Genomic DNA, 24933 nt, shown 5'->3' with positions numbered 1-24933 from the left:
CAGTTGCCAAGAAGGCACCAAGGTTCCTGGAGTACACTGCCAGGATTGATACACGTACTGATGGAGGAGGATATGGATTGGGCGCCATCACGTAGCAGGCACTGGATGAAGCAGAGCATCACCGAGCCTTTCCGACGGACCTTCTGGCGCCGCCTATGGGATAGCTAGAGGCCGAGGAGGGTATCGTATTTCTTATGGCTGGTGGTACATGGAGGCTTGACAATGGGAAGTTGGCTTGCCCAGATGCAGAAGGAGAGAGGTTGTAAGCGCTGCACACAGCAGCCTCTGGAAACCCCAAAGCACTGCCTTTGGTTGTGTGAGGCGGCGCAGTGCATGTGGAGAGGAGCATGTCGCATCCTTCACCGTATAGCACCCAACCTTGGATGTATCTCATGGGGAGCTTTCTACTGGCAGGCAGTCAGCCAGGGCCGTCACCTTCTGTATGAGGCTGGGATGCAGGACACGATATTCATTATGAGGTCGGTTTGGAGGCTCTACCTATCCGTCAGGTACTATAGCCCACAACAGACCGCTCTGAGGTATGGAAGATCATAGGGAGTCTTACTGAATGGCACATTTGGAAGGCATAGTGTCAGGAAGCTTTTGGAGGAGAGACTTTCAGTACAGGCGACCTTCACAGAGCTCTAGACCTCCATCATCCACTCCCTCCGCGGCCGATGGGATCAGGTGCAAGGCGAGTCCAGGGCTTGTCAAGAGCTCTGTTATCATTTCATGCCCACTTGGGGTGGCCATGACCTATTTTTGTGATGCAGGCAGGCAGCCTCAGATGGCAATACACCCCCCCTTCATGGCTTCTTGCCCCCATCCCCCCTAGAACGCCCTGAGAGGCTTGTACATATGATATATCTGTGACTCTGCATCAGCTCCAGCTAGTCTGTTGAGCATGAGCACTTCCTTGTATTCAGGGTTTTTTCTGAAGTAATATAATTAGCCACATTTTTCTGAAGTAATATAACTAGCCACATTTTATTTGCCAAAAACAGTCCTGATTCCATGTGCCTCCATTGTATTCCTTGTGGGATCATAGACCATCACTGCAAGCCAACGATGTGTATTATTTGCTTGTACCGGTCATTTGCTTGCCAAGGGAAATATGAGGTAGACAAAAATACACATATAATTATGCATGGTTATACTAGAGCTACTTTGAAAACTTACTTGGGTGCGGCTGCTGTTATTTTTCAGGATATTCAATCAATTACAGTGGAGATTGATCATTACAAGAACCATATTTCAAATAGGTAGTACAAGGTCACAGGATGGACCTGTAGCAAGGTATGGGCATAGCAGACAGGCTGTGACTGACTGCGCAGTTAATAAGGGATGTACATAACTATCTACTGCATCATGTACTATGTAGGGGAATAACATCTATTCAAAACCACTTCAACCACTCTCCAAAGGCATGACAAGAAAGGTGTTCTGGTAATTCAACCTGCCAAGAGATCTGAATAGTCAAGAGGCTGCATTCATAATTCCATCCAAACATGCTCAAATAGCAATAATGACCACAGAAAATGTATATCTGAAACTTTAAAATTAAGAAACATATCTCACAGAATCCAGGAAAAAAAAAATTGGACAGTATCTGAAGAATCCAATTTCAACTCAGCATTCAAATAAGTACGACCTTCAGTCCCCAGTGAAACCAAAGGCCAAATAGATACGGTGGTATTGACAGGTACTCATTTCAAGCAGGTTTATTGACTTCTTGGCAGTGGACTTGGAAAATGAGTTCTAGAAAAGCAGCTAAATCAAAGCCACATGAAAGACTTCAAATTTTTTACTTGGCATACTCTTCTCTAAGGTTTTCAGCAATTCAAACATCAACAGAATCAAACTGTCAAACGCTTCTTTAAAATGCAATAGCCACAGGCCACTGCAAACATGTGGCTCTATCTGTGCTTCTGTCTAGGGAGTGAGACTCCAGAAGAATACAAACTCAGGTAATGTTTCTTAGACAGTAATATATCCCTTTAAAATTTAAAACTCACTGAAAATTAGCCACTACAGAACTTGACCTGGGAAAGCCTTTTTGAGTGTTCTGAAAAAATCCAATGAGCACAAGGATCTGAAAGGCCAACCATGTGCAATGAGGCAAAAAGGGTCTTATCGACTCTCAGCTGTCAGAAGACCACGGAACAATGAATCTAGCTAGGACAATGACTTTCACAACTGGATAAATGATGCCATGCTCGATGCAAAACTAGAATGTAACCTTCCATGCAAAGTTCACCCACACTGGCCAGCAATCTCCAGCAGACTAAATTCTAATCAAAAGTCAGGATCGAGCACCTGATCTCATCACCGCAAAAACAAGAAAGATCCAGCAAGAGAAAATGTACCTGCAGTTGTAGCAGCAGAACATTTAAAACAAATGACTTCTGTATGCTAGTAAGGGTAAACATGAAAGTGTTTTCAAAAATTGGGGTCCATTTCCACCAAACTGGCTTCCCCACTTCATGGTCTTCCGGACATGAGCAGAGATATTGATACTGCTAGAGAAGATGAGCAGCTGCCCATGCAGTGATGTCCTTTCTGTCCTTTGCAGATATTGTAGGAGTGTATATCACCATTAATGCCATATTAGTAAAGATGCACTTCTCACTTCCTTTTCCTTTGCTCCCTCATAATTTCATAATTGCTCACATCAGCGAGTCAAGAGTAGTCCCTGGGGAAGTACTAGGCTGTGCAAAGAAACACACAAGAGTGTACGAACATGATTAACACAAATGAAGAAGAAGGAGATGAATAACGAATGCTGAATGAAAACGCAATGAAACACATGGAGTACATGAGGTGTGATACAAGTTACAACGGATGCTCAAAGAATGCAAGCTGTCCAACAGCCAATCTCTAACGGGAGCAATCAGAGGCAGTGCTGGAAAGAGTCATCCCCAAAAAGGGATCCTCAGTGCAGCAAGAAGGGATGAGGAGAGGATGCAAGAAAGCTATAGAGCAGTAAACCACCAATGCTAGATGTTGGATGATGAGGCAGAGATGCCCAAGAAGCAATAAGAGTAGTAGGACTCAGTAGGAGACCTAGAACAAAGCAGTCCCTCATGTGCAAAGGGATGCCAAGGCCTAGGAGACATTGGACAGAAGCAAAATGCAGGCAGCAGCAGATCGTGCATCATGGAGCAGTCCAGCGCAAGAACACAGCCACCAAAGATGACAACCAGATGAAAACTACTATTTGATGAATTTTTCTTTTTGGAATTGTTTGGAGAGATTTAAAAATGCAATAAATGTGGCAATTTCCACATCACTTTAACACCCTCTCAAGACCAAAAAGGATGAAGGGAGGGAATGAGAGAAGCAAGCTCTTAGTCTGGCCCAAAAGGTACCCCCCCAAAGAGACCAAGGTATCAGACAACAGGTGCACAATGTGCTGCCTGAGGGTCTACAAAGATTGCAAGGGTGGTCGATATCTTCTTTTGAGTTTCCCATGGCAGTAAAATCAAGAGATCCAACCAAGGGTGCCACAAAGAACTTCCCAAGGGCTTGCAATGATCGCAAAAGGCCATGGAGCTCTCCTATGGGACATGGAATTTTTTTTCACAATGTTTAACATAGCATATTAGTTCATTATAAAAGTGAAAGAAAAGTGTCCAACAATACGACCATCATCATGAGTGTCGATGTAGAAGACAGGTCGAGGTAAGGGATAAATGCAAGGAGTGAGGTAGGTGCTCTAAATCTTGGGCTGAGCAATGGAAGCTCATGACACTCCGCTCAATGATTAAAAGAAAACATTCTTCATACAGGTGTGCTTTTTTGCTTGGAAACATATTCAAACTAAGGTCCTCATCTGTCCAAGTGCCCAAATCACAAAACACGATGTTATGCAAAAGGAAATGCAATAAGGGGAATGCTCATGAAACAGGATTTCACTTGGACAGTGCCTCACAAGTGTTAGAACTTTTGTGAGAGAGAGAGAGATGGAAAAGAGAGGTAACAGTAGACAATGCAATAGATTCAAGATGGAAGCAAAGTAAAGTTAACTGTTTATTCATGAGAATGAGGTGCTTTTGGCTGTCCAACAACCTCTCTTGTGGGAATAGCTTATAGAGAAAGGTGTGTGACATACTTTGAGGGATCCCTAGTGCAATAAGCCACCGATTCTCAATGTTGAATGCTGAAGTAGCAGGCCTGGCAGCACGCTGACAGGAAAGAACTGCCAAATGCAACAATTCTAAGGCTGGAGGGTCGCCTAGGCTGAAAAGCCGCAGTCTTTAGGTCATCCATGGGCGCAGCAATGAAACGTATTGTCGTGACTTCCATATATGTCGCTTCACCAAAGTGGTGAAAGCATCCTTCGCATCCTGCCAATCGGTCTTCAAGCCCATATGCTGCATCTTATCCGCCAAAAGCTCTCTTAGCTGCGCTTACAACACAGGATCCACTACCTATATGAATAACTCCACTTTTTCAGGCTCTAAGGCTGCTCAACCTGCAGCACCCATCTCATAAAATCTAGACTCAAACTCCCGCTGAAGCTCAGTCGCCACCATGAATCCACTCACAGAAACTACGCCTCATATCCATCCTGATATCCTCCAAGAAGTATTCTTCCTTCAAGGCTTTCTTGAATGTAGGCCATATAGGACTCAAAGCATAAAGCTCACTAACGCGTGGCTTCAAAGAAAAAGTAACCAACCACACAAAAAATTGGATCATGATGTGTGTAGACACACCAAAGAACTCCATCTTTGACTCATAGAGCTTCAAGTAGCTCGTAATATTGTGGCCATGAAAGAGCTTCCTCTGCCTTTCTACCGCCTCCATAACCTTCATGGTTATAGCTTCGTATTGCAAGTTGGCTTGTAGCTTCATCTGTTGCAACATCTGCTACTAAAGGTCATGTTGTTGTTGTTGCATGAGTGCATTGAAGGTACAAAGAAGCTGCCTTCACATCTTCCGACTCGAATGTACCTGTAGAAAAGGGAGATTCTTCCATCTTGTCAACAATCAAGACGTGGCTTTCACGTCGGGTTCACCATTGATGTCAAAGGGCAGTCGCATCATGCCACAAATCCACAGAGGATCAGGAGCAAAGCAAGATGAAAGAAGTCACGAAACTGCAAGTGAGAATCCTTTTTATAATCAAAAATTGAAGCACAAGTCCTTTGTCAACTCCTTTTCCAAAACATAGTACTTTTGCTTTGTCGTAGATAAGGTTTCAATGTCTTTGATTTCAAAGATCTGAGAAGCTTAGGAAACAAGGGAATAATAGGGATTTCAAGTTGAACTTCACTAGGATGGCAATGTTTCATATTTTTTGGAACCTAAGAAGTTACAAACACTCAATACATCAATATGTCATGGATAAGCATGAACATGATAGGAGACATGGAATGCAAGGTAAAGCTTTTGAGAAAGGCAATGAACTGACGATGTGTTTGACAATGCATTAAGATACAGGCTCAAGGAATGAAGATTTACAACAAGCAAGAGGAGTTAGAACTTAGATGGCTCTTTTTAGCAGCACTTGTAGCCCATTTTGAGGAAGCTCTTTCAGCTTAGTTCCGTGGTACATTGGCACCTTTGTGGTAAATTCATGGGTGAGGTATTCTTCCAACCTGTGCCAACTAAGTCAAGTCAAAGGCCTTCTTAACATAGGCATGTGCATTGAGGCACTGAGGCCTTTATGGCTTCTGCAGGATCAATCCTCTTGTATGCAGCATTCACAGACCCTCATCCAATCTTCAACGAGGATGACGTTTGACAACCCCACAAATCTGTCAGCCTGCAATGATATTTTGGTCACCAAGAGATTGTCACCCATAAAACCAACCTAATGCTCCTTCTTGAGTTGTTTGTTTACATGCCATGGATTGCTGCTGTTGCAGATTTTATTGACACCCTTCTTCGCAAGTTTTTTCATTCAGCGCTGATTGCACTGCAGCACTTCTGTCAAGCTTCCATATCACCAAGTCGTAGAGTCAATAGCCCTTCATGGTAGTGCTGTAGCCCACGAAAATAAGCTTCTTGGACTTCAAGTCAAGCTTCGTCTTTCTCTTCTTCTTGTCCACATAGACAAATGTGTCACATCCAAAGATGCAGAAGTGAGACACATAAGGCTTTCAACCAAAGAAAGCCTCGTAGGAAGTCATGTCCTGTAATACAAAAGTCGGGGAGCAATTGCAAATGTGAACTGCAATAGCCACCGCCTCACCCCAAAGGCTATGAGGAAGACCCCGATGCTCCAACATCAATCCGGCCATCTCTAGTATAGTCCCATTCACATGCTCCACCATAACATTCTCCGAAGGTGTGTTCGGATGGATATACTCCACCCGAATACCATGATCCCTGCAATACTGAGAAAAGAGATTAGAAGTAAACTCTCTACCATAACCTCCTGGTGTGCCTCAAACTTTGGAAGTAGTCTATGTTTCCACAAACACCTTCCACTTGCAGAAATGGTAGTACTCCTTGCTCTTGTACTCCAGAAAATAAGGCCGCACATTACAACTGAAGTCCTCTATAATCACCATCAAATACTTGGCCTTCCCAAGGGAGGGCATGCCCATAGGCCTACAAAGGTCAATGTGAACCAACTCAAGCAAGGTAGCAGCCCTCCTAGTGGCAACCTGTGGATGTGGCTATCTATGCTCCTTGCCCATCAAGCAACTAGAACATAAAGTGTGAATAGGAGGAAAATCAGGAAGTCCCTCCACCATCTTCTTTTGAGAAGCCTGTCGAATAGCATCAAAGTTAAGATGACCACAATGAGCATGCCAAAGTAGCCCAAGCTTGTAGGAAGACCTTGCAACTAAGGCTATAAGCATATAAAGCCCACCCTCCTAGGATCCTGTCCAAAGAACAACACTTGTAGACTCATCCTCCACTGTCACCGCATCCTATATAAAGACCATGTGGATACCAAGCCGTGTAAAACAATGAACAGACAATAGATTAAAACCTAAATCTAGTACATAGAGAACTTTGGCTGAAGAAAAATGCTTGTCTAGCAACTAAGGAATAGTCTTCACTCCTTGAACGAGAACAATAGAGTTGTCGCCAATGGTGACAATGTCCCCTCTAGCACTCGTATCCTAAAGTCAATCCTATATGTAGGTCATGTGAAAAGAGGCCCTACTGTCCACAAGCCCAGGCTTATCCTAAGTAGAAGAAGCAAGAGTTGTATCCTCCTCTGCAAATACATGCACAAAGATAGACTTTGTCATAGCGGTGGTGGAGTTTGTATCCTTCAAATCCTTCTTCTTTGGCTTCAAATGGAGCTACTTTTGCCAACACTTCTCTTCAGAATGAGTGCCCTTCTCACAGTGTGGGCACTTGGGCTGCTTCTCCTCCTCATCATCATTATTGTGCTCATGCTTCTTGTCCTTGGTCTGCGCCTTCTTCTTCCACCCACCTGTACCTACAATAAATGTATCAGTGGAGCCAGAACCACTGGCCCCAACCTCTCTGAGTTGCTCGTCATGCTCCAAGAAAAGCGCTAAAAGCTCCTCCCATAAGAGTGTCTTGCGGGTCCTCGATACAATAAGGCTAGTATAGAAGACATAGAACCGAGGAGATGATAGATGAGTCAAAAGGATCATAGTTGTGTCTTCAAAGAATGTCATCCGACCAAGAGAGGCAAGCTCACCCTAATATTCTCCATCATAGAGGAGAAATTGTCAACACTAAGTATCCGCAACTTCTTCTCAAGGTGAATATTGTGGGCAAACATCTTGTCCTGATACAAAGACGCAAGTTTCTTCCACACTTCCGCTGCGGTCTTCAATCTACAAATATGCACACGGACAGAATCTTGCAAATTCATAAATAGAGAGGATACAGACTCAAGAATTGAGCCGATCCCACAAGGCTACTCAATCCATAGAAGTCCCATCTGTTGTTGAATCCTCCTTAGAACGAGTGATAGAATCAGAAACAAGAGTCCAAAGATCGAAGATATTGAGTATGCACTCCACCTTACATGACCACAATGAATAGTTGAAACCATTGAGTGTCTTCTTCGGGTAATGAAGGTAAGACAGGCACCTATACCGAGGGTATCAAGGATGGCATCTTCACTTCGGACGAAACCTTCTATGATAGATGAATAGAAAGGGGTCAATGATGTCGCCTAAAACCATCCTTTCTTCCATGGATGGGTGGTAAATCCCTGATTACAACTTAGTTACAACAACAACATTTATTACAAACTCAAAAATGCAAATTAACTCACAATCTTGCACAATGGACACCTTGTTGGCCCCAAATTTGATGCCCCCTTCGGTATTTCTTTAACTTAATTGAGGAAGAAGTAGATGTACAAAGGAATTTTTCCAATCCCTTACGGTATTCCAACTCCCCTTGCTGTCCAAAATGACTGGCAAGTCTTCAATCTGATTTGCCCCTTGATTCGGACAGTCAATTGGTCTTCCCTCACTTCAACGGAGATGGAAAATACCCCAAACTCAATGATTTGTTGATCCCTCCACTTGAATTTGACTAAAAAAAGCTTCAGCCTTGTTGAATCCAAGTCTTGGAGCTTCTAATTTCTGGCACACTTCCCAAGGTTGCTGCTAAACCCTAATATATGATGCTGTAGATTAGGATTTACAGTGAAGAAATCTGAAATTTCTCAATCTCTGGTGATCTCAATGCTGTAATCTTTGAAGCAAGGCTATAGAAAGGCTAGGAGATAAGAGAGAATGCTGTAGAGAGAGAAATTTCAGAGTTTCATCGCAAGAAACACTGCAAAACTATTGTTGCCCTACTTAAACAACCATGGAAGCTGTCACCCACAGCTTAGGACCACCAGAAAGACTACTACCCCCTCTTGTAGGCTGTCATCTACACCAAAAGAACCCTGGGCTGATGTCACCTGACCCTCGAGGGCTCTGAACTACGTCACATGCGGTAGGACTGATCCCTAGTGGCTGCAAATCACATCAGTAGTCTCTCCTTACTCTCTAACAACCTTCTCCTCTCTCACAACGGCTCGAATAGACTTCCACCAACCCCTAAAAACGTTTTTCCCACTTGTATGGGCAAGTTTTGCCAAGTGGCGGCCTTCTAATCCCATTTTTCAGCACTATTCCTAATTAAATATTAATTTTCGATCTTTAAATATTGAAAATTAATCTAATAATTATTTTGGTATCCAAAAAAATAATCTGACTAGCCAATAATTAAATTGGCTAGGCAACTTCTATTCTCGAGTATCTCTATGCCATCTTTGACCATCGAATTGGTGTTAGGTACCATTAAACACCACTTATTTAGTGTCACCAACTAACACTTGTGACCAAATGAATGACCTAGGCCAACAACTAGCACAAGATACCACCAAGTACTTGTACAGAATAACTTATAGCAAGTTTTGCCTTTGACATCTCGTGATTTCCTCGGGTCCCAGGCTCTTAAATTTACTCTAATCCCAATTGCACCTCACATGTGCAACATTTACTTAACCATGTGATTAAAAATTAATCCACATGTTAAGTGAGGTTTCAAAAATACATATCCTAATGACATTGCCTAGTCTCCAAAAGGATCCATTGGGCACTGGACCACTTGCATGCGTTGTTAATGCAACAAATGCAAGCTGAGATTCTACATTTGGAAGATCAAGGCTGCTCCTCCACAATGAACACCTACTCCTTCACAATAAATCTCCAAACAGTGTCCTCACTTAGGCAATGATACCATGTGAGAGTCCACAATCAAAAAGAAACATGAACATAGAGAGAAGCACACAAAGAGAGAGAGAGAAAAAGCAGAGAGAGAGAGAGAAAGCAAACAATGAAGAAAGAATATTGCATTGACTAAAGAAAAATGTTGATACAATGGGGATGGATTTATAGTCCCTGCATGTACCCCAAAGCATCAGTGAGAGCATCAGATCAAGCAATGACGATGGCAACACCAAGCACGGAGTATCAGAGTGTCGAAGTGTGCACTTGCAAACAGAATATTGAAGACTAAAGAGTGTGTATCTACCAAGTGGGGGTTGAGGCTATAAATAGCCAATACTACCACAATCTGGTTGACTAGCAATAAATGCTTGTCCACTAATGAAAAATGCCAAAAAATAGGGGAGGTCCCAAAAAAATCCCATATGACAATGGCAATGTCCAACATATATATATACAGACTGTCGAAAGCAAAAATTAGTCTAGGAATACACACAAAAAGCTAACAACTCAAGAAAGTGCACCCAAACTGCCAGAGCTTCTATGCCTCCGTCAAACTCTGACAAGAGCTCACAACAAGGAGATGACAAACTGACATAATTTACATAGGCAAGCTGATACAATCTGTGAAGATGTGTTAGGGTTTGTACTGAGGAAACACAACCTGTACGACCAAGATTGAAACACAAAAACTCAAACAGAGACAAGCAAAACTCAAACCCTAAATGCAAAACGCAAAATGCAAAAACTCAAAACTCAAACACAAAGAGGAGAAACTCTGAAGTGAATGAATGATGTAAATGAATGTAAGAATGTACAAAATGCCCAAGGCCAAAGCAATACAATGTCGGAGAGTGACATCCACGGGAGACGGATCCCAATGATATGACCACCAGTCAAAGATGAGAGTGTACTAAATAATAAAGAATAGCAAGCTGATCACCAGAACATAACAGTCGGAGACTGAAATCTAATAAATGAAATAGTGTACCACCTAAGGAAGGCTGAAAACTAATCACCCAAGGCAAAGAACTATCATACGACAATAAGAGAGGTGTTTGCTAATGTAAACGGCCTACTAGGAGGCAAAAACAGAGGTACTGTAGCAATCACCTAGTGGGAGAGATGGCAACAACTTGAGCCTGACACCAAATGTTGAAAATGCAAATTGATCAAGTGTTATGATGATGCAACAAATGGAGACCTCCAAACAGCAAGGCAATGGCTGAAAACAAGCCGCCTAGGGCTAGATAGTGATCGGTTGCAGTTGTGATGGCTAGACAGTAGACGGTAGATGGCTAGTGGCTAAAATCTATATGGTAGAGTGAGAAACCTATACAAAAGAATAAGGCTCAATGGTGGGCAACCTATCTATTTATAGATATTAAAGGATGCCCCAAAAAATTAGAACTTTAGGGGATCACTGAAACTCTCTCGAACCATGTACCAAATTTGTATTTTTCATTAATTAAGTGTGTTTTGGGGCTATTTAAGAATACTAATTGGTTGTAAAGCATATTTTAGCTCAACATCCCCTCTCAAGCCTAAAAGGAAAGACTTCCAATGTTTAGGGCATCGAACAAAGGTGCATATCGGCTGCCCAGTGGCCTACCAAGACTATAAAGGCGATGGTCATCTTACCAAGGGAGTAGAAGTAGTCACCCCAGAGAGGACAGGGCACTAGAGAAAGGGTGCTCGCCAACTGTCTAGTGGTCTATCAAGCCCTACAAAGGCAAATAGAATCACATTGAACTTTTCTTTTTTTGTGAAAAGTTAATTTTAGAAGTTGTGGCGATTAAGTAACAGTGACCCGAAAGACGAGAGTAGGAATGTTACACCCAACACATCACAAAATAGTACAAGTATACCCAACCACTCAAGGATATCAATCACAAGGGAAAGGTGATAAAGTATCATGGGAAGAAGGATGGTGGTGTAATCTGCCGATGGAAACAGCTTAGGATTTGTCCACTCGTGCTCTACACAATGAGATGTATAGTATGCTACATGCTAAAGAATGCTCATGTAGTAGGTGCCACTTCGATAATGTCCCTCGTGGGAAAATTGTTCACTTGCCCAAGGATCCTAGTACAAAGATGATGAAATCATACAATTGTTCGACAAGAACTAGGAGGCGGGGGGATGGAGGGGTCGACGTCGAAGACAAGTGCCAAAACCTATAGAATACCAAGAGAGGTAGGAACTCCCTCTCAACCTTGATGTTGAAGAAGGAAGAGAAGCCTGGATGTCAACATCAGTCTTTGCGTGGTGCCCAAAACCATGTGGCTGAAAATGATAAAGCATCCCTACTGGGAGAGCAAGGATAGAAGACATTGCCATGATAGCATCAAGAGAGATGCTACACGATCCACCTCAAGAGGGGAAGCCTCCCTGATGATAGAAGAGCAAAACTTCAAGTAGATGGAACCATGAAAGGAATAGCGCACATCTCCTATCTCCAATTCAACAAGGGCTAGTGCAAACCTACATGTGAGCCCTATACTGAAATACAAAACCCTACAAAAGAGATAAAAATCTGCAAACACAAAGGTGAGTAGTGAGATGCTCCAAAAAAAGCAAAACTAAAATAAAAGAAAGCAAAGCTGAGTCCAATGTAATGAATATGTATAAGTATGCAACGAAAGTCTAAAAAGGGAAAGGCTAAGTATGTGCCTACTAGCATGTATGGCGAGGTGAAAAAGGGGTCCTAGAAAATGTAGTGGATGCCCTAGGAATGGATGTGTATAGTGTAATAGGTAAGTCACTAGCAAACCAATCAGCTAATCCTTCAAGAGTAGCAAAGGAGATAGGCTGTTGAGGTTGTCTGTGTGCCACATATCCAATAGCCACTGCGGCAGATGGAGCAAATGGTATAGCAGCAAGAGGCGTAGCTCCATTGGACTAGCCAATCGGAGTGGAGGCAGTCGTAGCAATCTACTGTGATTTTCTAGGAGGAAGACTTTGAGCCTTGATACGACACTCCTCCTCCACATGGCCAAACCTCTTGTAGTGTGTACAAAACCTATTTGTCTTAGGAATTTGCTACCAAAGGAGTCGTATTTCTTTGGTTCCGTCAAAGTAAGTGGTGTCATTTTTGTTTTGGCTTGCCTTGGCATCTTGTGAGCTCTTGCCATTGGTGGTTTCTCTCCCAAAAAAAAGGCAACCAACTCCCGCCCCTCTAAATGAATGTGTATGGAGGACAGTGGACTTCTTATGGACTCGATCATACAACCTCGCATAACACAAGAACTAGCACTCAAACTCATAGAAGATCGGCAATCTAGGTAGTGAGATAATGTGTTGAATAAAATGAAAGTATTTGTCGGGCAACTTGTTCAAGAAGAATGTAACCTGATCATCATCCAACTTTTAAGAGCTAGTAGTAGCAAACTCAACGAGTAACCACCAATATTTGGCCAACTTAACTTTCAAATCATCCCCTTTCTTAATGGAAAATTCCTGAAGCTCAGCTCAAAATCAAGATTGATACATCAAGCGTGATTGCAAGCCACATATCGGTCAATGAGATGACTCCAACATTTAGATACAGAGAAAAAATGTTGTAATTGAAAGTGGAACTCACGAAGCTACCCATGCATTAACTCAACATTAGTTGTGGCATTGTGGACTCTCCATTGACAAATGTGATCAAGGTAAGCTAATCAAGGATCTGGCATACACTCAATGCCGATGGAGAGATCCCAAAGTCCTTGAGATTCAAGCACTTGTTGAATGAAGTTCAACCAAGTGGCGAAATTCGACCCGTTAAAACATGTCTTATCCGTGAAGGCATGCTTGGCCATTGCAACAACAGTGGTTTTGCTAGAAAATGGAGGTGTATAATGGGGGTAGGGTGAATAGGGGGAATAGGATAGGGAAGACTAGAGTGGAGTACACTTGGGAAAGAATCCCAAAGTGCCCACCATGCATACGAGAAGTGTGCATAGCGAATCCAAACATAGCAAGGACAGACTGTATATGGACATGGTAACCGCCTGTGAAGCCCAAGGCGGAGGGATAGGGACACGAGCAGTAGAGGATGGAAATCCCTACATAGGTGTGACCCAAGGGATATGTGACGACAATCCATAAGCAAAGAATGGATATCCTTGCTATGCCCCTTATAGTCGTCCCAAAGTGAAAGAATGTGGTGAGTGGGGATATGTGGAAGGTACAATATTAAAAGGGTGGCACTGCCCCCTCACGATGCACTAAGAGGTGGAGTGAATGGAGGATAGGTAGATGGTGGGATGGAAAAAAGAGAAAGTGCTAGGAGCGAAGATGGAATATCCAACCCCTAGTGTGCTTTGAGCGGAAGGGAGAGTGTAATCTAAGATTTTGGAATGAGAATGTGAGTAGATCAAAATGTGGAGAAGATAGTGGCGGGATAGGAGGGAGTTGAAAAGTACGGCTTACTTACTCAAACGAAACAAACAATAGAGATATATTTGACGAAGGGTATCTGCTTCAAAAGCCTCCTCTATTAAAGTTAACATACTGAAAACCATCCGGACCCTACACACCAAAAGGAGAAACAGAAGAGGATTTTGGCTCATACGACTCAAAAGGTTTATACAAACCTAACACCAGGCTTGGCTGTGATGAAGAAGATGGATCATTAAACACACTAAAGTGGTGAATCCTCTAAGATCAAAGAGATGGCTAGTATGATACTATATGAAGATATGCTAGGGTTTGCACTAAGGAAACACATCATGTATGACCAAGACTGAAACACAAAGACTTAGACAGAGACAAGCAAAACTCAAACCCTAAATGCAAAACGCAAAACGCAAAACGCTAAAACTCAAAACTCAAACTCAAAGACAAACACAAAGAGAAGAAACTCTGAAGTAAATAAATTTTGTAAATGAATGTAAGAGTGTATAGAATGCCCAAGGACACAGCAATGTAATGTTTGAGAGTGACTTCCATCGAAGATAGATCCCAAGCGCTATGACCACCAGTCAGAGATGAAAGAGTGTTGAATAATGAAGGGCAACACGTTGGTCACCAAAACACAGCAGTCAGAGACTCAAATCTAGTAAGTGCAACAACGTGCAGCCAAAGGAAGGCTAAAACGGATCACCCAAGATAGAGAGCTGACAGGCGACAATAGAAGAGGTGCTTGCTAGTGTAGACAGCCTACTAGACAACAAAAACGCAAGTACTACAGCAATCGCCTAATGGGAGATGGCAGTAGCTTGTCACCTAGCACCAGATGCTGAAAACGCAAGTTGATCAAGTGCTATGATGACGCAACACATGGAGAGCTCCAAACAGCAAGGCAATGGCTGAAAATAGGCCACCTAGGGTTGGATAGTGATTGACTACAGTTGGTGATGGCTAGACAGAAGATGGTAGGTGGCTGATGGGGCTGATGGCTGAAATCTGCACAGTAGAGTGAGAAACCTGCACAAAAGGATAAGGCTAAATGATGGGCAGCCTGTCTATTTATAGATGTTGAAGGGTACCCCAAAAAAATAGGGTTTTAGGGTATCACTGAAACTCTCTTGAACTGCACACCAAATTTGTGTTTTTCATTAATTAAGTGTGTTTTGGGGCTGTTTAAAAATGCTAATCAGTTGTAAAGCGTGTTTTAGCTCAACACTATCTTCATGCTCATCTTCAATGGACAGTGGCAATGCATTTCTTAACCCAAAGAAGACTTTTTATGTATGTAATGATCCAACCTCATAGCCTATTTAACCATGTAACAAAGCAAGGCCCTTGGGTGCCCACCATACACATCCTTTTTACGGTTCCCTAGACCTTGCTCACATGAAACACACCTATGCATAAATCTCATAGTTGAACTCACCTTTACATAAATATGGGAGATTCTAACTAGACAAATGGAACCGATAGAATAGGTTTTTAACTTCTAGGTATGATGATTACACACATGTATGCAGTTCCTCTATTGTCATGGCACACCTCTAATAAGAGTTGTCATCCTCAACATCTACCTTCTCTATGGCTAAGGTTGGGAATATTACATTATGTGCCTTCACAATTTCCCAAAGGAAACCTTCTTTTAGTCTATCCTTCCACTTACCAAAAAGTCTCTAAGATAGTGTACCTCAGTTCATGCAAGGTAAATCCCTTAGTACGTTTAGTTCATTGAGTTGAGTAGGAACCTCTATGTAGTCTACCACAGCTCCAACATTCATGAGATTATCACCAATTTCAAGATTCTTCTGGCTTGCTTATATATAAGACTTGAAGCACTTTTAAAGTCTGTAGCAACTTTTACTTATAATCCATAGAAAATTTTGAATTTTGAGTATAGTGAATGGACCACAATACCTAGAAACTAACTTTGGGCATTTGCCCATCTTCAAAGGATCCAAAGATATATGGAATTCTTAGACAAATATCCTCCCCCTCTTGGAAGGAGACCCATTTTTTAGCTTTATCAACATAGTACTTAGTATGATCTTGAGCACGCCACATACTTGAGCTCACCACACATCATCTTTAGTAATATTGAGCATATATTGATAGTATGCAAAAAAACTTTGACACTATGAATCCTAGCTTTTCATGTCCTACAAACATAGGACCATACATCAACATGAACAAATTAAAGTCTAATACGATGCTTTGAGCTATTGTAAGCAAATACCAACAAAGATAAATACTCTTCCTAGTTAGTGTATTTTTAACTTACATAAGCTTTCTATCTTCCTAGGGTTTGATTAAGCCGTCATCACTCCATGAGACATACTTACACTCAATGTAGCCCCTAATTTCTAATAAACTTATCTCCAAAATGATTATTAAACTTTCCCTCTCTGTTGCTAAATAGATTGGCAAGTAAACCATGTAGCCAATAAAAATCTACAAAGTCAAGCCAACTCTAGAATCTTTGCATGGTCTTAGTGGAAATTAGCCAACATAGCTTCGTTAGCAACAACCGATTCTAGATATTCCTATTGTGACATTCCAGTACAAATATCCTTCTACCTATCACTTGGGATCTCTAGGGGCTTTAGCAAGCAACCTACATTTAGGAACTCATCTTCATTGACCTAGCACTTTTGGTAAATGCAATGAAACTTAGCTCATCAGGTTTTGGCACTCTACTCAAGGCATTAGCTACGTTGCAGCCATCTTATGTGTATCTAAGCTAATACTCAAGTTGTTAGTACTTAAGTCTATTGAGTCATATTGACCAGATAGCCATTTGATATTCTCTTAATTGATTACTATCTAACTCCTCTTTAGGGAACTTTCCCTCTTTTAGCCTGAAAACCTGCATATGAAGAGCATGTGCTCATTTCTCTCTTGCAGAGACACAGGCATGATGATCATCTTTGAGGGCATAGTGCTATCTCCACCCATTTTTCAATAATTTTCTTGACTGTAAACGTGTGAGTTTCTGTCTAATGGATCGGTTCCCTGTGCAACTAAATGTCCAGCAGTAGCTACTGCAAACCAACTAGTAGACTGCCGGTCTGACTTATCTCTTTATCCATCTTGAGTCCTTTAGTTCGTCAAGACTTTGCATGGTCATCCAAATGTTATTCTATGCCCCATCTATCTCCTAAGGTTCATATGAGTCTATACTTGATGGTTAGCTTTTACTCCTAGCTATCCACTAACACTCTATAACATCAATAGAGTCTTATTCTTTAGGAGCATTGAAGTACCCTCTTCATGTATGATGCAGTTACTCCTTAGTAGTGTCTACTTGTTGGAAATACCCTTTTGCGCTCCACATGCTTCTTCAAGAAGAGTGCTTACGATAGAACAACAATCGCATAGGTGGACTAATAACTACAACAAGTTTGTTTGTCACCTCAACTTCATAGGCACATGGTCCATTTTGATTTTGCAATGGTCTCAATATCCTCAACAATTGTGAGCATGAGAGAGGCTTGAATGGTCTAAAAATGGAATGTTCCTTCTTTGACGAACCATATAGGTAGAAAAGGAAGAATGTGATGGACAAGTTTGGTTATAACCAGCAACTGGTCCAACTACACAGACACTGTGATGCTTCGACCTGCCCAAGATCCTTGAGTTTTTCCCTATTCAGATTCAGTTTGAGGGGAACAGTCATGATTGAATGTACGAATTTGGGAGCAAAACTACCATGAAATATGGAGTTAAAAGCTCCTCTAAATATACATCTTAACATCTCCCTAAAATCTCATGTGTCTGCAGCTTGTCAAGCACGCAATGGAACACTGTTGAGACTCGTGACTACCAGATGATCAAACAATGATTGCTAATGGAGTAAGTGCAAGGACAGAGTAATGCTCCTCAAGCCCTTTTGAAGTGCAGAACAAAAATTGTACTTTGACTTAATTAATACAATATACATCTGATCTTGCAGCCATCTTCAAGTTTAATTACCAGTAATCCTTAAACATTGGACACTATGCAAAAAAGCATTTCTTCTTTTTTAACGAATGGTTATACTGTATCAAAATGGCAACAATCTGTGAGAACGGTAACATGTGTCACTAAGCCATTGTATCATCTGATTTGGTCTTATATCAGCAAAATATTGCAAACAAATGACAAACCAATAAACAAATAGCTGACCCATGACCAAAACATTTCTAACTCGCTCAAAACTTTAACTTGTGCTAAAAGCCCACCTTGAATATCTCTCAAAAACAAGATCAAAATGCTCCACGCACCTTTCCAATCTGCATACTGAAGCCGTCCATAGACAAATACCAGCCATCCTCCATACTTCCATAATCTTCACCACTATCACACATATCCAGTCTATCTTCATCAAATTTCTTCCTCTTTTTCTTCTTCCTCTTCTTACTCCTTTCTACTCCACCTGTTTCAAGCTTTCTGAACTTGCTTCTGCCATGCCCCAACTCAACATAGCTGTGGCGGAACTCAACTGAATTCTCTGTAAGCAAAGTTTCTATGGATGTGGCAGATATGCATTGCTCTGTCATCAAAAAATACATGGACCACGATTCAAGTGCCATCCACTTGACCAATTCCCACCTGTTGGACTCATGTTTCAATAAAGCCCAATGCTTCCTGTCATTCAGTACTCTGTCTTTTTTCAATTCTATCACGAGACATTTCAAGGATTCTAGTTCATGCACATTCTCTGTGTCCATGAAAATGCGCAGAAGTTCCCTTGTATGACCAACACAAGCACTGCTTAGGAGTGCACAATTAAGAGAATGACATTTTTCTCCAAAGGAAAGAATTGTCTTAAACCATGTAGTTTTTCTATCTCCACCAGCCGGATGTTTTGTTTGTTTGCTCCTATTATCATCCATTTTTGAAAAATGAAGAGAGAGTTCATTTATAAAGGCAAGGAGATTCTTGTCACTAAAGAAAGGAAGCAGGCGCTGACACAAAACAGGAAAACCCTCCTCAGAAAAGAACACATCAAGCATTCTCCAAGTTGCAGATGAACCATCTGTCATTTTTTGGTAAAGCTTGTCAATAAAAAATTCTACATCCAAGGTAAGAAGATCACCTTCCTTTAGGGAGTCCCAAAGCTCATCTGAGCTCCAGAATGAAGGGACGTTATCAAGAAAGTTCTCTACAGTTGAAATAACATCAAGATCAAGGAAATAGTGAGGCTTTGAAGCCACCGTTGAAGGTGCTTGACCATGTGCACCCTTCCACTGCAGCTCCTTCCAGCAGTTATCCCGATGAATGAAAGCAAACCGTGCTATTGCTTGGGCACCCAGCTGGTAATTGCTTTTCCCAGTGCTAGAAAACTTCTCAAAGAACCAAAGGATCCGCTTGGGATGTCCTGTTCATAATTAAAAGCATAGAACAGTAAACAGATAACTAAGCTTGTTAACCTTTGACCTCAATGGAGACACACATCTTTACATACACTGTCATGATTATGATTTACAAAATGCAGTAAAATACAACTCTTACACTCAAGGACCTGCCTACATATAGTATAGTCAGATTTGTTCAGTGTACACAATCTAAAATGAGACAATAGTATTAAGTCTCAAGGTCAAGGATATTTCTTTTGACAATTCAGTTTCATTTCCTCCACTCCTTAATATGCATTGGTCTTTTGTTCCTATTTTTGCTGCCTATGTTGTGCCCAAAGAAGTCCGCCTATAGGATACAACTCAGTTTATGCATGCATGTGCATACATACATATCTGTTAGCAGTTTCATGTGTGAGTTTGGGCTATGACTCACATTAGTAGGTATTTTAGGCATTTTATGCTGGTCATTTTGATGCTTATTTTGGCATTTATCATGGCTGACCTGTTGCCATTTATGGCACTATTTTGGCCTATATATTCTGGGCTTCCCTCCTCAATTAATCATTCATCACCTCAGGTTCTATTGGAGAGAAGGAGCCCGTGCCAATGCCCATGTAGCTAGTGACTCACTGTACATTCTCGTGTTTGGTATATGGATTCCATTTCCCGAACATTCTTCTTAGTTCTCTTCTTTGCAATCTTCTTCTGTGTTTTTCTCTTCCATCTTGTCTTCAGCAGTTTATATCAATATCTGTTTATGCTTCCATTGTTGCATCCACTTCTGACAATTTCAGGACCTATGCTCCTATTGCTGTTTTCTGCGGATTACAAGTCTGCCCCTGCTGATAGTTGACTTTTCCTGACTGCTGCACACTATCTACAACCTAGCAACAGCTGCCTACTACCCATCGCCCTGTTTCCAGCCTTCTGTAGGCTGCGTTTTTGGTCCAGCCAGCTGCATTTCAATTTCTGCATTATTTTGTTACTGATCAATCTGTGTTTTGCTGCATAGTTGCTGCATTTACTGCCTTTGCAGGCTGGGTGACAGCAATTTCCAGCTTTTGACAATGTTTGTTGGCTGTAATCCATCTCTTCTCTTTGTTTTTCAGTAGTCGGTTTTGTGATCAATGGGTGTACACTGCGTGTGAACTCTGTTTAGTGTAGTCTATGCAATTGGTGTGGCTATACTCTCTCTCTCTTCTTTCCTTTATTTTCTCTCTCTATCCTCTCGAGGTGGCTCCCTCTTGTTCCACTAATGACAAATTACATGGCCCTAATTAACTTACCTAGAGTGTTGCTATGAAAGAATGGTTTGTGTAGAAACAGTTATGGTACATTGTGTCTTGAGCTTGTGAGTGTCCTGAGTATCCTACTCCTCTTCCAGCTGATTTTGACGAGGATAACTATGAAGAAGCTATGCTCACCTAAGATATTGATGATGCCTGTGCATATTTTGCTCTTCTTCACTGCATCTCTAAAGAAGTCCTTCTAACGTCACCTCCTACAAGACTTCTCCAACGATTTGGGCAAAGCTTCAAATGTTAGGAAGGCTCCGTCATCTATGCGTGCCCTTACCCTTTATGGACCGCTCCAATAGATGAAGTTCGAGCCGAGGGACACTATTCAGTCATTATTACTTTGTGTCACAAAGGTACAAGACCAACTTCAACACATGCAATCCGCCCTTTTAGAGGCTCATCTTGTGGGGACTGTACTCTACAAGCTCACTCCAAAGTTTGATGGAGTGGCCAATGGTTTGAGGGCTTGAACATCATTGACACCCATAAGTTTTCTACATATGTCCTCGATGTTGCTTGAGCATCAGATGTCTTTGCGATTACAAGGGAGGCTTCCATCACTACCTAGTGGCTCTAGTAAGCCTTTACAACTTTAGAGAGGGGTGACAACAAGAAGAAGTCGTCAAAAGCCTAGTGTTATCACTATAGCAAAAAGGAACATATGCACAAGGATTGCAATGAGTTAGCAACTTTGAGAAAGGAGAAGGATGTTGAGAGTGTGTTGCAGCTGGAGGAGTGAGCAAGTGAGTAAGCACAACACAGAGAGAGAGAGTACAATACAATTTGGGTGTACCAACAATGTATTGGTACACAAAGAATAAAATGTATTTATACTTAGGGCACATAAGGGTGCATTCACATATACAACTAAATAATACACGTGTACACTAGACAGAGGTAAATAAATGACCTTTATCCCAACCACCTCCCACTTAAAGGTCCAAAGTGAATCTCTAACCAACTCCCACTAGTCGTATGCAATGCTCATGTTGAGGTATGCTTAGACTTTTAGTGAGAACATCTGCAGGGTTGTCCTATGTTTTGATCTTGATCAATGTGATTAGACCATCTTCCAGAATCTGTCTGATAAAGTGACATCGCACATCTATATGATTTGTGCGTGAATGATACATGGCATTCTTAGCCAAATACATAGCACTCTGGCTATCACATCCCAACACTGGAGTACTCATAGACATGTTGAGATCCTCTGCAAGTCTGCTCAACCATATAGCTTCCTTAGAAGCTTCAGTAGTAGCTAATATGTATTCAGCTTCAGTAGTACTCAGTGCTACGATGCTCTGCAACCTGGAGCACCAAGAAACGGCCCCACCATCAACTGTAAAGACATACCCACTAGTGGACCTATGAGTGTCCAAGTCACCTACCATATCTGCATCACAATAACCCTACAAACTAAGAGCACCTTGCCCATAGCAAATACACTTTCTTTGTATACCTTTTAGATATCGAAGAATACACTTGACAGCCTCCAAATGTGTTTTGCCAGGACTTAACATAAACCTGCTAACAACTCCCACTACATGAGCAATGTCTAGACAAGTAGCAACCATAGCATACATAAGAGAGCCACAAGCTGATGCATAAGGGACTCCCTTCATACCATTGGCTTCCACGTCATCTTTTGGGCTGTTGGCTTTACTAAGCTTAAGATATGGAGGTAAGGGCACCCCAAGAGGCTTAGCTTTAGCCATGTTAGATCTGTCCAGTACCTTTTGCAATGTACTTCTCTTGAGATAAAAACAGCAATTTCTATGTTCTATCCCTGCAAATCCTCATGCCCCATATATGCTTTGCATTCCCCAAATCTTTCATGGAGAAAGTTGATTTCAGCTGATCTTTGAGCGCATCCAAGCTAGTCTTTCTTTTCCAGACTAGCAATATATCATCCACATACAAAACAAGTATGATGGGGTTGCCATCTGTATCTTTTTTCATATATAAACAATGATCTGCATGGCTGCATATAAACCCATGAGAGAGCATAAAAGTGTCAAGCTTTTTGTACCACTACCGTGGTGCTTGCTTCAACCCATACAAGCTGTGTTTTAGTTTACACACCATCTACTCTTTTCTAGGAACTACAAAGCCCTCGGGCTATTTCATGTAGATTTCCTCATTAATGTCACCGTGCAAAAAAGTTGTTTTCACATCCATTTGGTACAGCTCTAAGTCCAATACAGCAATGAGAGCAAAAAGCACACGTAGGGTGGTCATCTTCACAACAGGTGAGAAGACCTCTTGAAAGTCAATCCCTTCCTTCTATGCATACCCTTTGGCAACCAGTCTTGCCTCGTACTTGGGTTTCCCATCAACTGTCTTTACTTTGTAAACCCATTTGTTTAGAAGAGGTTTTCTTCCTTTGGGCAACGACACAAGATCCCAAGTATCATTAGTATACAAAGATTTAATCTCTTCCTGCATAGCTAGCTCCCACTTACTGCTGAATTTGCATGACTTGGCCTCTTTATATGTAAGAGGATCACCCTCATATGTAAACATCACATAGTGCAAAGGGGGGTCGTATCTATATGGCTGCCTTCTTAAGCGTGTAGACCTGCGACCCCCCAATAATCTACAGTCTTAGGAATTGGGTCTACATCTGGAGGTATATTATTTTCAGCATTTATTGGCTGTTGTAAGCCATTTTCAGCATGCTGTTCATGCTATACAGCACCTTCATTTTCATTAGCACTTGTATTTTCATAATTAGCACGCCTATCTTGTTGTCCATGACCTCCTTGTGCTTCTATTTGCTGTCCATCATCTGTTAGCAGTCATGTTTGTCATGCCTTGTCATCTCCTGCCTGTGAGCCTCAGTCTGAGTCAGACGAGGACATTAGGAGCTCTGACATGTCTGTCATGTGTTATGATGGGGGAGGCTAGTCACTCTTGACTGGCTGTCTTAGGTTGTGTATTTCTTTTTGCCCTCTTTTAGTGGGCAGCCACTGGCTGCCCGGCCACCTTTTTGGTCACTGTTGTGGGGCGCCCATTTTAGGGCACTTTTAGGGTTTGCGCCCATTTTAGGGTTAGGGTTAGGGTTTGTCCATTGCCTATATATTGGCAGCCCCCCTCCCCACTTGGTCAGTTGTCTTCTTGCAGATTCCGACACTCCTTCTCCCCCATGGTGGTGCTGCCATCGTCATCAGCCTGATCCGGTGCCCTCACTGACGCTGTGGGCTGCGTACAGGGACTGATCAGTCCATTTCAGTGTATTCAGCATTCATTTCAGTCAGTGCAGATTTCTCTTCCTTATTTTCTGCTTTCTCTCTCTCTCTCCCTCCGTGTTCGTATTTTCTCTTCCGTTGCGCACTCTCACATGGTATCATCACCAAACTGAGAGTGCACGGAGCTGAGTTTTACGCGGGAGAACACCCACAACTCTGCGTTTGCTGGTCAAGACGTCTCCAACAGCTAAGGCGTCATCCTCTGCACCATCTCCTTGATTAGGGCGGCCTGTTTTGGTGTCCACAAATTTGCGTTTGCTGCTGGCGCCTTCTCCAGTGGCTGCCACGTCATCACCACCCTCTTCCTGCCTGCGTTTTCAGCCTGGGCGGCCCTCCTCCAGCTGGGCGACATCCTTCCAGCCTGGGCCTTGCTGTTCTGGCTGTTGTTCCATCGTCCGGCGGCTCTTTTCCTGCTGGCGACTTCTTCCCAGGCTGCGTTTTCAGGCAGGCGGCTGTTTTTCTGTGGTGATTGCATCGTCAGCATTTGCGTTTGACATCATCCTTGCGTTCTGTGCAAGGCGGCCAGCTCAGGAGCTTCTGGTGTTTGTGTTTCGGCACCGGCAACCTTCCCTTGTTGTGTTTTGGTGTTTGCAGATTGGAAGATGTCTTCTCATCAGTTTACAGGTTTTGATGACTCAGATGATGAGCTTTTGTCTCGACATTCATCTGAACGGAGGCGTGATTTCTATCGCGAGGATCGTCATATGGAGTCTCTTCCTCGTTCCCGTCCCCCTTCTATTCATGTATCTCGGCGATCCCCTTCCAGTGGGCCGAAGATGCAGCCTTTGGTACCTCCTGTACAGGTACCCGTAGTTCCTCAACTGCCCAAAGAGGACCGGTTGGATGGCTCCAACTTTTCTCTATGGTCCTGCAAGGTGGAGTGTATCTTGGACTCCTTCGATCTTTGGGAGCTTGTTTCTGTTCCTATTCCCCGGCCTAAGGTGGATCCCGCAGATGGGACATCTATGGATCGTACAGCCTT

At 42.3% G+C, this 24933-nt stretch overlaps 1 protein-coding gene across 7 annotated transcripts in view; it reads right to left on the bottom strand.

Annotated features, from left to right (window-relative positions):
* The window catches only part of LOC148010474 (uncharacterized), a 44459-nt gene that overhangs the window by 4687 nt on the left and 14839 nt on the right, over positions 1-24933 (bottom strand). Inside the window, exons 2-4 of one of the 7 annotated variants that reach the window (XR_015689590.1) lie at positions 18329-19425; positions 1180-1456; positions 863-1055 (exon numbers count right to left, since the gene is read on the bottom strand). Coding sequence is in view for 5 of the 7 variants with exons in the window: in XM_087672190.1 (XP_087528316.1) it covers positions 1397-1456; positions 18329-19425 (1157 nt within the window). In the remaining 2 variants the exon portion in view is untranslated. Of the gene's footprint in view, positions 1-862; positions 1056-1083; positions 1457-1497; positions 2709-18328; positions 19426-24933 lie in introns of those variants that run through there. The other 6 variants (XM_087672193.1, XR_015689591.1, XM_087672190.1 and 3 more) reach the window with 6 other exon arrangements.

This window comes from Lygodium microphyllum, chromosome 29 (genome assembly GCF_053477565.2).
Source record: "Lygodium microphyllum isolate KBCC chromosome 29, Lygodium_microphyllum_v1.1.10, whole genome shotgun sequence".
NCBI classification, from domain to species: Eukaryota; Viridiplantae; Streptophyta; class Polypodiopsida; order Schizaeales; family Lygodiaceae; genus Lygodium; species Lygodium microphyllum.
Note: the sequence above shows the minus strand (reverse complement) of the source record. Positions and strands in the feature narration are given on the sequence as shown.